The 13,131-nt window shown below is 42.2% G+C and overlaps 1 protein-coding gene across 2 annotated transcripts; it reads left to right on the top strand.

Moving 5' to 3' along the window:
- The first annotated feature begins 348 nt into the window (after positions 1-348).
- STBD1 (starch binding domain 1) lies at positions 349-8,255 on the top strand. 2 transcript variants are annotated; one of them, XM_072115829.1, is made up of 3 exons: positions 349-934; positions 986-1,679; positions 7,044-8,255. In XM_072115829.1, exons 1-3 carry the CDS (start codon positions 392-394, stop codon positions 7,787-7,789), a joined length of 1,983 nt encoding a protein of 660 aa, XP_071971930.1. In that variant the 5' UTR covers positions 349-391; the 3' UTR covers positions 7,790-8,255. The 2 variants fall into 2 exon arrangements, with proteins under 2 accessions (XP_071971930.1, XP_071971921.1); XM_072115820.1 differs by having other exon boundaries at positions 349-1,679.
- The last annotated feature ends 4,876 nt before the right edge of the window (positions 8,256-13,131 follow it).

The following is a 13,131-nucleotide window of genomic DNA, read 5'->3' as shown; positions in this document are numbered from 1 at the left end:
TGAAATAGAAGGTAGTTAGCAGCTAAGTCAGGGCTGGTGTTGACCTTCGCGCAGGATGGCGCTGCGCCCTCTACTGGAGCAGTCCCGTTCGTTTCGGAATCGTATACCTAACCGCACAGTGTGAACCCAGCCTGTGGGCCGATGACCTGAAGCTGCGGCGCTGTGTACCTCTGGACCTGCACTTAGTTATGTAAGCAGGATTTCCCTGCACTGTGCTCCCTAAGCACGGATGATCGTGCACTGTAATCCGTTTATGTGTAATGGCAGTCCATGGAATAAGCAGACTGAGTAAGTGAGCGGGATCAGGGAGGGGCTCATCTCTCCCCTAATAGATAAAGGGGTGGAGAAGCTCCGGGCATAGCTTCATTACCCAGTGCAGGGCGGGGCGGCTATGGTGCACGGCTCTCCTCAGCTGCACCGGCCCATACAAGGAAAGCCGGACTCCGGAGCGGACGGCAGCATGTGGCCCGTGCTGGTGCTGGGAATACTCACGGCGATCTTCGCATGGATCTGGTACAAGGGAAGCCCAGAGGGGAATGGACCGGAGCACAAGCAGGAGGAGCTGCTGGACCCGCCGGTGATAGCGGAGGCTACCACAGAGTCCGAGCTCAGCGCCCCTGATACCGCCAGCCAGAGACCGGACTCTACAGCTATCCTAACCAAAGAGGAGCTAGAAGTTCACTCACAGGAGCACTCTACAGCTGTCCTAACCAAAGAGGAGCTACAAGCCGACATACAAGAGCTCCCGACTGCTGTCCTAACCAAAGAGGAGCTACAAGCTGACTTACGGGTGCACGATACAGCTGTCCTAACCAAAGAGGATCTAAATGTTGATTCACAAGAGCTTCCCACAGCTGTCCAAACCAAAGCCGACATACAAGAGCTCCCTACAGCTGTCCAAACCAAAGAGAAGCTAGAAGCCGACATACAAGAGCTTCCCACAGCTGTCCAAACCAAAGAGAGGCTAGAAGCCGACATACAAGACCTCCCGACTGCAGTCCTAAAGGAAGAGGAGCTACAAGTCGACATACAAGAGCTCCCGACTGCTGTCCTATCCAAAGAGGAGCTACAAGCTGCTTCACAGGTGCACCCCACTGCTGTGCTTAAAGTAGAGGAACCACAAGCCAACATACAAGAAGACCCTACAGCTGTCCTAAAGGAAGAAGAGCCTGAAGCTTATGATCAAAAAGCTTCCATGAAGGATATTAAAGTAGATGACCAAGTCAGTGTACTGGATCACCAGATAGGTGTTGTAGTGAAAGAGGACAGCTTGTTAGCTGAACATCACGAAGACCTACTTCAGAATAATTTGGGAAAATGCCACAAGGGGATCCCTTTAAACAATGAAGAGTTACACAGCTATGAAATGGAACCAATGGAGATGCTCAATAATGTAAACTCCTTTCCCCTATTGCAAAAAGAGGCGCAACATAGCATTGAAGAGGGGTCTACTCAAAATCTCTCTGTTGAGCAGGCCGATAGAGAAGTTGTGTGTCCTACAAGTGCAGCTGAGGAACTTGAAGCTCAGAAAGTATTAGAAAACTCCTGTCAGTCAAGCATGTGGTCACCAGAGTATGAGCAGGGTAAAGAAACTTTACACCCCATAAAGGTCGACAAGGATGGTGTCTATGCAAGAGGGGAAGTGAATGCAGAAAAGAACGCGACTGAAAATGCAACGGGTAGGTTGAAAGCTTTTTTCCAAAGCAATTGCATCTGTTCTTATAAAACTAGAAATTGGAAGCTAGATCTGGAGGTCTGCTGTACTACTTGCGCAATTATATTGGTATTCTGTTACATATGCTGTGTTGGGTCAATTGATTTCATAAGAATGAAGAATTGTTGGTTATAATGAACCCTGGCCTGTATTCTGTCAATCTACACTGGGCTGCAGACGTATTACAAAAAGTCTTAATCTAAATGTAAAAATCAATTGGTCAGATTAATTAAGTGTCCTAGGTTGTCTGTCTAGTGCAGGACCTGAGATGTCACTCTGGTAACATGACATGAATGTAACACAAGGCAGAGCTGTCTGTCAAAATATGGGGGCATGGTTCACAGGCAGCCCAGGAGAGAGAGAAGAGTCAAACCCAGAAGATGAGTCAGAAAATCTAATTTTCATATCGGTAAAACAACTATGCACTTCATAGTGATTTATTTTTTCCATGCTGTGTACTGGGAAACGGGGAAAAAAATTCAAAATGCAGTGAAAATGGTGAAAAACAGCATTTGCGCTGTTTCCCTGTGGGCTTGGATTTTTATGCCCCAAAAGACAGGTCTACTTTATACTTTTGGTCAGTGTGATCACTGGGTATAGGTTGTATAGGTTTTATAATGTTTTCATACATTTACAAAAATGAAAACCTTCTGTACAAAAATTTTTTTATTTTGCTGTCTTCTGGCGCTAATAACTTTTTCATACTTCGGTGGGTGGTGTCATTTTGACATAGTTTTCAATGCTACTATTTCAGGACTCTATGACCTTTTGATCACTTTTTAAATTGAATTTTTAATATTTTTCAAAATGGCAAAAAAGTGCCATTTTCTACTTTGGGCGCGATTTCCCGTTACGGGGTTAAACGCAGTGAAAAACAGTTATATTTTGATTTAGGTATCACCACGTAGGAAAATGCCCAATGTGTTTATGATTTTTACTGTTTATTTATATTTATATCAGTTCTAGGGAAATGGGCTGATTTGAATTTTTGTTTTTTATTATAATTTTTTTTTTTAACCCTAGGTCAGTGATGGCTAACCTATGGCACTGGTGCCAGAGGTGGCACTCAGAGCCCTTTCTGTGGGCACTCAGGCCATCACCAGAGATGACTCCAGGTAACTTCCTGCAGTCCCAGACTTGCTGAGCACAGAGCTATTTTAAAGTGACAGCTCTACCTGGGACTATTTTCTGCTTTATTGATGTACTCAGAATGCTGGTATCAATTAAACTGTGACAGAGAAGGAAGTATAAATTACAAAATAAATTATTGTGTTGGCACTTCGCGATAAATACATGGGTCTTTGTTGTAGTTTGGGCACTCGGCCTCTAAAAGGTTCGCCATCACTGCCCTAGGTTGTCTGATCGATCCTACCATATGCTGCCATATACAGTATGGCAGTATATGGGGATTTTTCTCCTCATTCATTACAATGAGCTAATCGCCCATTGTAATGAAAGGGTTAAAACGAGACGGCCTTGGGTCTAGCACAGATCGCTGGAGTTACCGGTAAGTCTTTGCTGCAATTTGCAGTAAAATAAACAGTAAAAATCATAAACACATTAGGTATCGCTGCATCCGAAAATGCGCGATCTATCAAAATATGATAACGGTTTTTCACTGCGGTTAACCCCGTAACGGCAAATCGCGCCCAAAGTCGAAAATGGCACTTTTTTGGCATTTAAAATTTTTTTTAAAATTCTACAAAAAGTGATCAAAAGGTCGTACAGTCCTAAAAATGATAACATTGTAAATGTCATCAAAATCCGCAAATAAATGGCACAACCCACAGCTCCATACACCAAAGTATGAAAAAGTTATTAGCGCCAGAAGATGCCAAATTCCCCCCCCCCCAACTTTTTTTAAATGTATGAAAACATTATAAAACCTATATAAATTTGGTATCCCCGTAATCGTAACGACCCAAAGAATAAAGTAGACATGTCATTTGGGGTGCACAGTGAAATCTGTAAAATCCAAACCCACAAGAATACGGCACAAATGCGTTTTTTTTTTTTTACCAATTTCACGCCATGGAATATTAAATACCACCATTTTGAAGTGTAATTTGTTACGCAGAAAATAAGCCATCACACAGCTCTGTACATGGAAAAATAAAAAAGTTACATATTTTTAAATGTGGGGAGTGAAAAATGAAAACGCAAAAACGAAAAAGGGCTGCGTCGGAAAGGGGTTAAAAACCCACAATCGGAGCCCACTACGACCGCGGTCGTTACAATGGGGTGTTGGCTGTTAGTTAAAGTCAGCACCCCTTGTATCCCGATGCCAGTTCGCCTCAGATCTCGAGCTGAACCGGCATCAGCTGTGCGCCCGATATATTGAATACCAAATTGCTTCTAGGTCTGAGGGGCTGTAGTTAAAATCCAGTTTGAATTGGATCCATTATGTAATCTCCATGAGTGTTTATATTACAGGAAATCTACCACCAAGACCAATGACTGTAAACCAAGCACACTTACATGTGTCCTTTTTTTTTAGGATGCTCTACTTTTAGCTCCCTTATGTCCTTGTGTTTACAAAAAAAGCTTTAAAATTATGCAAATGAGCCTGGGGGACTGCGGGCTCCATAGCAGTTAATTGAGCCCATAGGCTCATTTGCATAATATTTAAAGCCTTTTATGTGAAAACCAGGGCATAAAAATCTTTAAGAGTTGATCCTGACGGAGGGAGCACACACCAGCATGTAAGTGTGCTTGGTTTAAGTCTTAGGTCCCTGTAATATAAACCATGTAGATTACATAAAGAAAATCTACCACATAATTTCATCCCTACAAAGTATCACCAGTGCTTTTTAGAGGTTAAAATGTTAAATGCCGCTATACCTTTATCATATATAAGGGCTCTGGGTTTTACCGTATCCCTACTGGGCTCTAGCATCATGTGAACCACAGCACTTCCAATATTTGGTTTTGAGAATAGCTCAGTGGTGAAGGTCCCACACAGATGAGGTGTTCTGGCTAACTGCAGACTTTGGAAGTAGTAGCCTCTGTTCTCTGTATAGTAGCCGATGTGGCGGACCATAGCTTGCCTCCAATTAAGTCCACTATATAGGTTCTATACAGAGTTTGGCTCATGAACACCAATGACACTGACCCATCCTTAAGATGGTAGCTATAGGAGTAATATTGTAATTTTTAAAAATTCTTTCCCAAAAAATTTCCAAGACCCAATTCAGTGTGTGAACGTGGCCTAGAGCCAACTGCCATCTGTATTAATTGCATGTGAAAAATTTACATAAAAATTGCAATTTGAGATTCGCATGAAAAACTTCCAGAGTCTGTCTAAATTTACATGTGGGTATTCCACATGACATTCTGTTCGATGTGCAGTAAGCATTGGAGTAGGCTCAAAAATTACATTTTGCCATAGTTTTTTGTTCTGCTTTAAAGTGGTTGAGCACGATCACAAAACGTTACCAGGGTAATTAAATTACCTAAATAGGGTCACCCATATAGCACTTATTCTGGTAAGGTTTCTGTACTCCACTGCTATAGGAATGATTATGGCGAGGGGCACGCATTCCCTAATGACTAAATGGCCACCTCCATCCACCCTAAGGCAGCAGGAATCAGGAAATCCTCAGCCCTGCTGGCCAGGGGGGTCACATCACCCATCGACTGTATAGAAACTTTACCAAGTTAAGTACTGCATGGTGAAGAGGAAGGCAGTGGGTTAAGGAATGCAAATTTGACAGTGGAGAGTGGATAACTCTGCAATATGCAGTGTCATTATAGCGGGTAAGAGTTTACATTGTGACAAAAACCCGCAGGTCATAGTGTTTCCAATGTTAAAGGGGTATTCAATAAAACAAAATTGATCATCTATCCTTAAAGGGGGCTTCCAAGAATTGAATATATAAAATCTGGGGGAACTTTATAAAAAAAAAAAAAAAACTTCCCGCTTATTTTCCTGCAGCGCTGCCCATCACTGTCAGCTTCTGTTAACATACAGCGAGCGGCGGTAACACTTACAGGTGTAGACAGCTTCTGTTTACGGCTTCTTTTGGCAGTGACTGGTGCTGCTGAGGGAGAAAAGGAGCAGAAAGAGAAGTAGCAATATGTATATGCATGGGAGGCATTAAAAATAACTTAAAGTGTAACCGTCATTTCAAAAAACTTTTGATATGTTGTGGGGCAGTTCATTTTAAGCCCTTTTGCAATTGGCTTAGTTACCCGAATCTTGCTCTTTCCTCTTGTATTATGCAGACTTCCCCTAGATGGCAGTGACTGCTCAGATAGCTGTTACTATGGACATTCCGTCTTCATAAAGAAGACTACGGGCAGGAGACTCGCCCCCCTCCCTGCTCACAGCTGATTACCTCATGTCTGCAGCAGTCTTGTGCTGACAGGAACACTGACTAATGTAATAACCAAACACCTACACTTATCTTTCCATAAGCTTTCCCTACACCTGTATACTGTATAAACACATAATCCACACTGATAGAAACTGCTGCCCCCCCCCCCCCCCCATCACCTCACACTCCACAGGAAATGGCAGGAGAGAAGCTGTGCCCTAATGTGCTGTGCTGAAGTTTTACTTGGATAGGTAGGTAGATAGATGGAGAGCTCTGGTGTCATTGGTCAGCAGCAGGCGCTTGTGATGAGGTGACAGGAGGCAGGCTCCACCCCTCCATCTTGCTGATTGAAGTTTTTTTGAGAGCTGGAAACCCTGGTTGCTATGGGCCAAAAAAGGTACTAAATGAGGACCGAGAGGCAAAATACTTTGGGGAATGATTCCCAGGGACACGTGGAGCAGAATTATTTTTTTTTTTTTTTTTTTTTTTTTTTTGTTGCTCAGAATAACGGTTACACTTTAAGTTTATATTTCTGGACAACTTCTTTAATTTCTCCATCTTTTTGTAAGAAATGCACTAAAATTAGGAGACGTGAACTTCAAATTCAAATTTGTAACTTAGAAAACCCTTTTATAAGTTTACAACCTAAGCTGCCCCTAATTTTACCACAAAAACCTGATAAAACCTATATATTTTTTTTTTTTACTCAAGTATTAGCAGAGTTTGGTTTTTCATCACATTTTTTTGTGCTGAAAAACTAGGCTTATACTCGAGTATATTTGTGAATATATGGTATTTGTGAATTGGAAGTTAAATTTATATGAAGGCTCTCTTTGATGGTTACATTGGCACTGTTATGTTATATTGATCAGTTTGGTCTGGGTGACCAACAGGCAGCTATTTGGCACTTTGGGACAAATGTGTCAGGGATGAATAACATTATTTTTCTACTATGGTTTTTATTTAATAAAGCTTTTTAGAATTATTTGTAAACTGTCTGTTCTTCCACCTAGGTTGTAGACCGGAAAGTTCATTTGCTGTGAAACCAAATGAAAAGGCCAGGAGTGTATTTGAGGCTGAAGAGAAATTGAATAAAGACTCATACCTGGAGATAACATCACCTGAACATGGGGACACCAATGTGGCTGATCAGTTCATGACACAAGAATCTGTGGAAAAGTGTGACATTGAAACAAAGTGCAATGACACTGTAAAACCAACTGGACTGCAGGAAATTGTGAGTGAATCTGATGAGAAGGGGCTATTTGTCCAAAAATTAGAATACAACCCTGAGAGTTTACCAGTAGATATATACAATCTTTTATTTAACCAGGAAAAACAAATGGCCGGTCTCTGCGTTTCGAACAAAGATGACAAGACCTCATTTGGCAGTTTCTCGGAGACAAATATCCTTGAAACTGATACTCAGAAGACCAGAAAGATTGCTGCTATACAACCAATGCCTCAGAATGTCAGCTTTACCTTTAAAGTTCACTATATCACACATTCTGACTCTCAAGTTATTGCCATCATAGGCGATCATGAGAAACTTGGTAGATGGGAGGAATATGTTCCTCTGAATTCAGTAAAGGATGGCTTTTGGTCCTATTCAATTGCTCTGCCTGCCGACACCAATATAGCTTGGAAGCTTGTAATGGTTGAAAATGGAAAGATTGAACGTTGGGAAGAATGTAACAATAGGTTTTTGAAGATTGCTCATGAAGACATTGAAGCTCAGATATGGTGGGGCTACCCATAACATGTGGACTCTGTACAAGCTAATCAATAGAGTTTCTGCCAAAGAAGAAATGGCATTTGTATGACATTTCATCTCTCACCCTGTTAATGTTTGTGCAGTTTAATGATTACCTCCCATTGTCTGGTTACTGAAACATTGTTGACATGTCAAGTAACCTTTTAACCTAAGTTTTACAAGATGTGTTTTAGCCCATAGTTGAGTTCACTCTTGAAACTTTTGCCAATATGTGAAGTGATTATATTATTGCTTATTAGTACTCTCAAATTAATAGAAATAAAATTTCATGAAAACTGTTAATAACCAGTCAATACAGTGAACAAAACTTGTGCTTTTTTTTTTTTTCTTGTTTGTTTTGTATCTCCATACATAGTAGCCTTCATTCTAGATCTCATCCACCGTTGGAAAAGGCAGCAACGAAATGTAGATAAATGTCACATAATTAAAGTACTTTATTAAAACTTATAAATTGTGGTTATTTTTCTTTTGTGTTGAGTGATTATGATATTAAAGGGGTTTGCCCATGAAAGAAAGTTTAACCCCCGGTGCGGTTTTCACAATATAAAGATTTTATTTTTGCTGTTTTTGCTCCCAAGTAAACTATTACTCAGTTGGGGTTTATATAAGATTCAATAATGTGAGTAGATACTTGCTGAGCAGACATTTCATGATTCCTCTCTGCTTTGAGATTCTGTGTGCTGACGCAACACCCCTGCCAATGTGCAGGCAGAGGATTGTTGCGAATAAGCCCCTCAGTCTGTCTCTCCCAGCAGGTGGGCCTGCACAACTCACATCAGGGATGTGTGTAGTTGTATAGAAGTTTAATTGGCAGTGGTAGACCCTGCCTGTACAGCAAGGCTTAAGATATGTAATGATTGTTATCCAATTATATTCTTCTATGTGAATTGGAGAGTGAGCCACCACCTGACCAGGGTCTAATAAAACCCCTGGAAAGGAAGGGGCAAGGCCTCTTGAGCACCAGTTCTGTTCTCAGCACAGACCTCAATCTCTTGGAATCCAGCTCTCCTAAAGAGCACACCTTGCAGATTGTCTGTGGCCAGAGAGACAGTGTGACGCACACCTTCAGTGCTACACCCAGGACAAGGCTACAGCTTCTATATCTGGACACAGCTACATCCCAGGCTGGTGAATCTCTTCCTGAAGATCACTCTCCATGACCACTCCGGTAATCCAGAATCTCCAGCAATCAGGCATCTGTACAAGATCGTTTTGGCCCGTTGCCTGCAGTTGTTCTAAAAAAAAAAAAAAACTGAGTTATTTTGTAAAACATTGCCTCCTGTCTATTCCCTGGATACGGCTGTAACACCAAGGGCGCCCCATCCATTACCCAGGGACTCATATTATGGACATCAAAGGGGTTGCCCCAGGGAGATTCACTACATCAGCCTCTCCTTCCATCTTTCTTGCACACACCACCTGCTGGAGACCTGCCAGGCTGTAGGACAGCTCTCCTGTCCCCATACCAAGCACCGTGACATCAGCATGCCCTAGGCTGCAACCGCCAGCCACTCCGGTATTCTGGGCCCTGGCTGCATCCAGGCCCCAAGAAAAGGCTATGCCCCGGTGGGGGATGTTGCACAGGGTTTAGCTTCTGAACTTTCTACTATTATCTGACACAGAGATAAGACAAGTCAATCATGAGATGGATATAAGACACAAAGACGCACCTCACCTACAAAACAACCAGCACTGCTATGCTCCCCTCATCTTGTCTCTAAAGTTTCTAGCTTCTCTTCATGTTGCTGCTGTCTGTAATGCTTTCTACCTCCAAACTACAATTTATCCCAAAAATATCCACTAATGAAGATGCAATTGAAAATAGAATTTAAAAATATTTGAAAGTACCATTTAACACTTTTTGAATGCCATACAGCTATACACGTCCTATTTGCACATGCCCAGAGCAGAAAGGATGTTTATGGTCAGGGCCGATTCTAGCATATTTGCTGCCTGAGGCGAATATTAAAATGCTGCCCCCCCCCCCTCCCGCTCTCTGTTAAGTAAATCCTTAAACTTTACTAACAACCCTACAGACAGCTCCCTGACACTGTGTGACTGACTACAGGATCTGACAGGCATTGGTGGCATCTAGTACCTTATAGATGACAATCTCTTCCATCAGGAGGACTTTATTCCAGGTTCTCCAATCCATGACGTATCAAAGGTGAATTCACGGCCGGATATCTTCAGCTCCGTGCAGCATCTCCACCCGGCGTCCCTAAAAATACCACAGTCACTTACAGTATGAAGTCTCCTGGATAACAACACTGCGCTCCTAAATAATATATACCCCTCACAACACAACTGACCGCACTCTCCCCACATATAACACATCCCTTCATTATCCCTGCTCTCATATATTTAAAGGCCTCGTTATTCACCACCCAATTAAAATATATACAGATCCCCTACAGCTTAAATAAAATCTTGCCCACATATACATCCCCCCAGCTTAGTAATATACTGTATCCCATATACAGTCCCCTCCCAGCTTAGTAATATACTGTACCCCATATACAGCCCCCAGCTTAGTAATATACTGTACCCCATATACAGTCCCCTCCCAGCTTAGTAATATACTGTACCCCATATACAGCCCCCAGCTTAGTGATATACTGTATCCCATATACATCCCCCCAGCTTAGTAATATACTGTACCCCATATACAGCCCCCCAGCTTAGTAATATACTGTATCCCATATACAGCCCCCCAGCTTAGTAATATACTGTATCCCATATACATCCCCCCAGCTCAGTAATATACTGTATCCCATATACAGCCCCCCAGCTTAGTAATATACTGTACCCCATATACATCCCCCCAGCTTAGTAATATACTGTATCCCATATACATCCCCCAGCTTAGTAATATACTGTATCCCATATACAGCCCCCCAGCTTAGTAATATACTGTACCCCATATACATCCCCCCAGCTTAGTAATATACTGTACCCCATATACATCCCTCCAGCTTAGTAATATACTGTATCCCATATACAGCCCCCAGCTTAGTAATATACTGTACCCCATATACAGCCCCCCAGCTTAGTAATATACTGTACCCCATATACATCCCCCCAGCTTAGTAATATACTGTATCCCATATACATCCCCCCAGCTTAGTAATATACTGTATCCCATATACATCCCCCCAGCTTAGTAATATACTGTATCCCATATACAGCCCCCAGCTTAGTAATATACTGTACTCCATATACAGCCCCCAGCTTAGTAATATACTGTATCCCATATACATCCCCCCAGCTTAGTAATATACTGTACCCCATATACAGCCCCCAGCTTAGTAATATACTGTATCCCATATACAGCCCCCCAGCTTAGTAATATACTGTATCCCATATACATCCCCCCAGCTTAGTAATATACTGTATCCCATATACATCCCCCCAGCTTAGTAATATACTGTATCCCATATACAGCCTCCCAGCTTAGTAATATACTGTATCCCATATACATCCCCCCAGCTCAGTAATATACTGTACCCCATATACACCCCCCCCCCCAGTTTAGTAATATACTGTATCCCATATACATCCCCCCAGCTTAGTAATATACTATATCCCATATACATCCCCCCAGCTTAGTAATATACTGTACCCCATATACAGCCCCCCAGCTTAGTAATATACTGTACCCCATATACATCCCCCCAGCTTAGTAATATACTGTATCCCATATACATCCCCCCAGCTTAGTAATATACTGTATCCCATATACAGCCCCCCAGCTTAGTAATATACTGTACCCCATATACATCCCCCCAGCTTAGTAATATACTGTACCCCATATACAGCCCCCAGCTTAGTGATATACTGTATCCCATATACAGCCCCCAGCATAGTAATATACTGTATCCCATATACATCCCCCCCAGCTTAGTAATATACTGTATCCCATATACATCCCCCCAGCTTAGTAATATACTGTACCCCATATACAGCCCCCCAGCTTAGTAATATACTGTATCCCATATACAGCCCCCCAGCTTAGTAATATACTGTATCCCATATACATCCCCCAGCTTAGTAATATACTGTATCCCATATACAGCCCTCAAGCTTAGTAATATACTGTATCTCATATACATCCCCCCAGCTTAGAAATATACTGTATCCCATATACAGCCCCCCAGCTCAGTAATATACTGTATCCCATATACATCCCCCAGCTTAGTAATATACTGTACCCCATATACAGCCCCCAGCTCAGTAATATACTGTATCCCATATACATCCCCCAGCTTAGTAATATACTGTATCCCATATACAGCCCCCAGCTTAGTGATATACTGTATCCCATATACAGCCCCCAGCATAGTAATATACTGTATCCCATATACATCCCCCCAGCTTAGTAATATACTGTATCCCATATACAGCCCCCCAGCTTAGTAATATACTGTACCCCATATACATCCCCCCAGCTTAGTAATATACTGTATCCCATATACAGCCCCCCAGCTTAGTAATATACTGTACCCCATATACATCCCCCCAGCTTAGTAATATACTGTACCCCATATACAGCCCTCCAGCTTAGTAATATACTGTATCCCATATACATCCCCCCAGCATAGTAATATACTGTATCCCATATACAGCCCCCCAGCTTAGTAATATACTTTATCCCATATACAGCCCCCCAGCTTAGTAATATACTGTATCCCATATACAGCCCCCCAGCTTAGTAATATACTGTATCCCATATACAGCCCCCCAGCTTAGTAATATACTGTACCCCATATACATCCCCCCAGCTTAGTAATATACTGTACCCCATATACAGCCCTCCAGATTAGTAATATACTGTATCCCATATACATCCCCCAGCTTAGTAATATACTGTATCCCATATACATCCCCCCAGCTTAGTAATATACTGTACCCCATATACATCCCCCCAGCTTAGTAATATACTGTACCCCATATACAGCCCCCCAGCTTAGTAATATACTGTACCCCATATACAGCCCCCCAGCTTAGTAATATACTGTACCCCATATACAGCCCTCCAGCTTAGTAATATACTGTATCCCATATACATCCCCCCAGCTTAGTAATATACTGTATCCCATATACAGCCCCCCAGCTTAGTAATATACTGTATCCCATATACATCCCCCCAGCTTAGTAATATACTGTACCCCATATACAGCCCCCCAGCTTAGTAATATACTGTATCCCATATACAGCCCCCCAGCTTAGTAATATACTGTACCCCATATACATCCCCCCAGCTTAGTAATATACTGTTCTCCATATACAGCCCCCAGCTTAGTGATATACTGTACTCCATATACAGC

This window comes from Engystomops pustulosus, chromosome 1 (genome assembly GCF_040894005.1).
Source record: "Engystomops pustulosus chromosome 1, aEngPut4.maternal, whole genome shotgun sequence".
Classification (NCBI taxonomy): Eukaryota; Metazoa; Chordata; class Amphibia; order Anura; family Leptodactylidae; genus Engystomops; species Engystomops pustulosus.
Note: the sequence above shows the minus strand (reverse complement) of the source record. Positions and strands in the feature narration are given on the sequence as shown.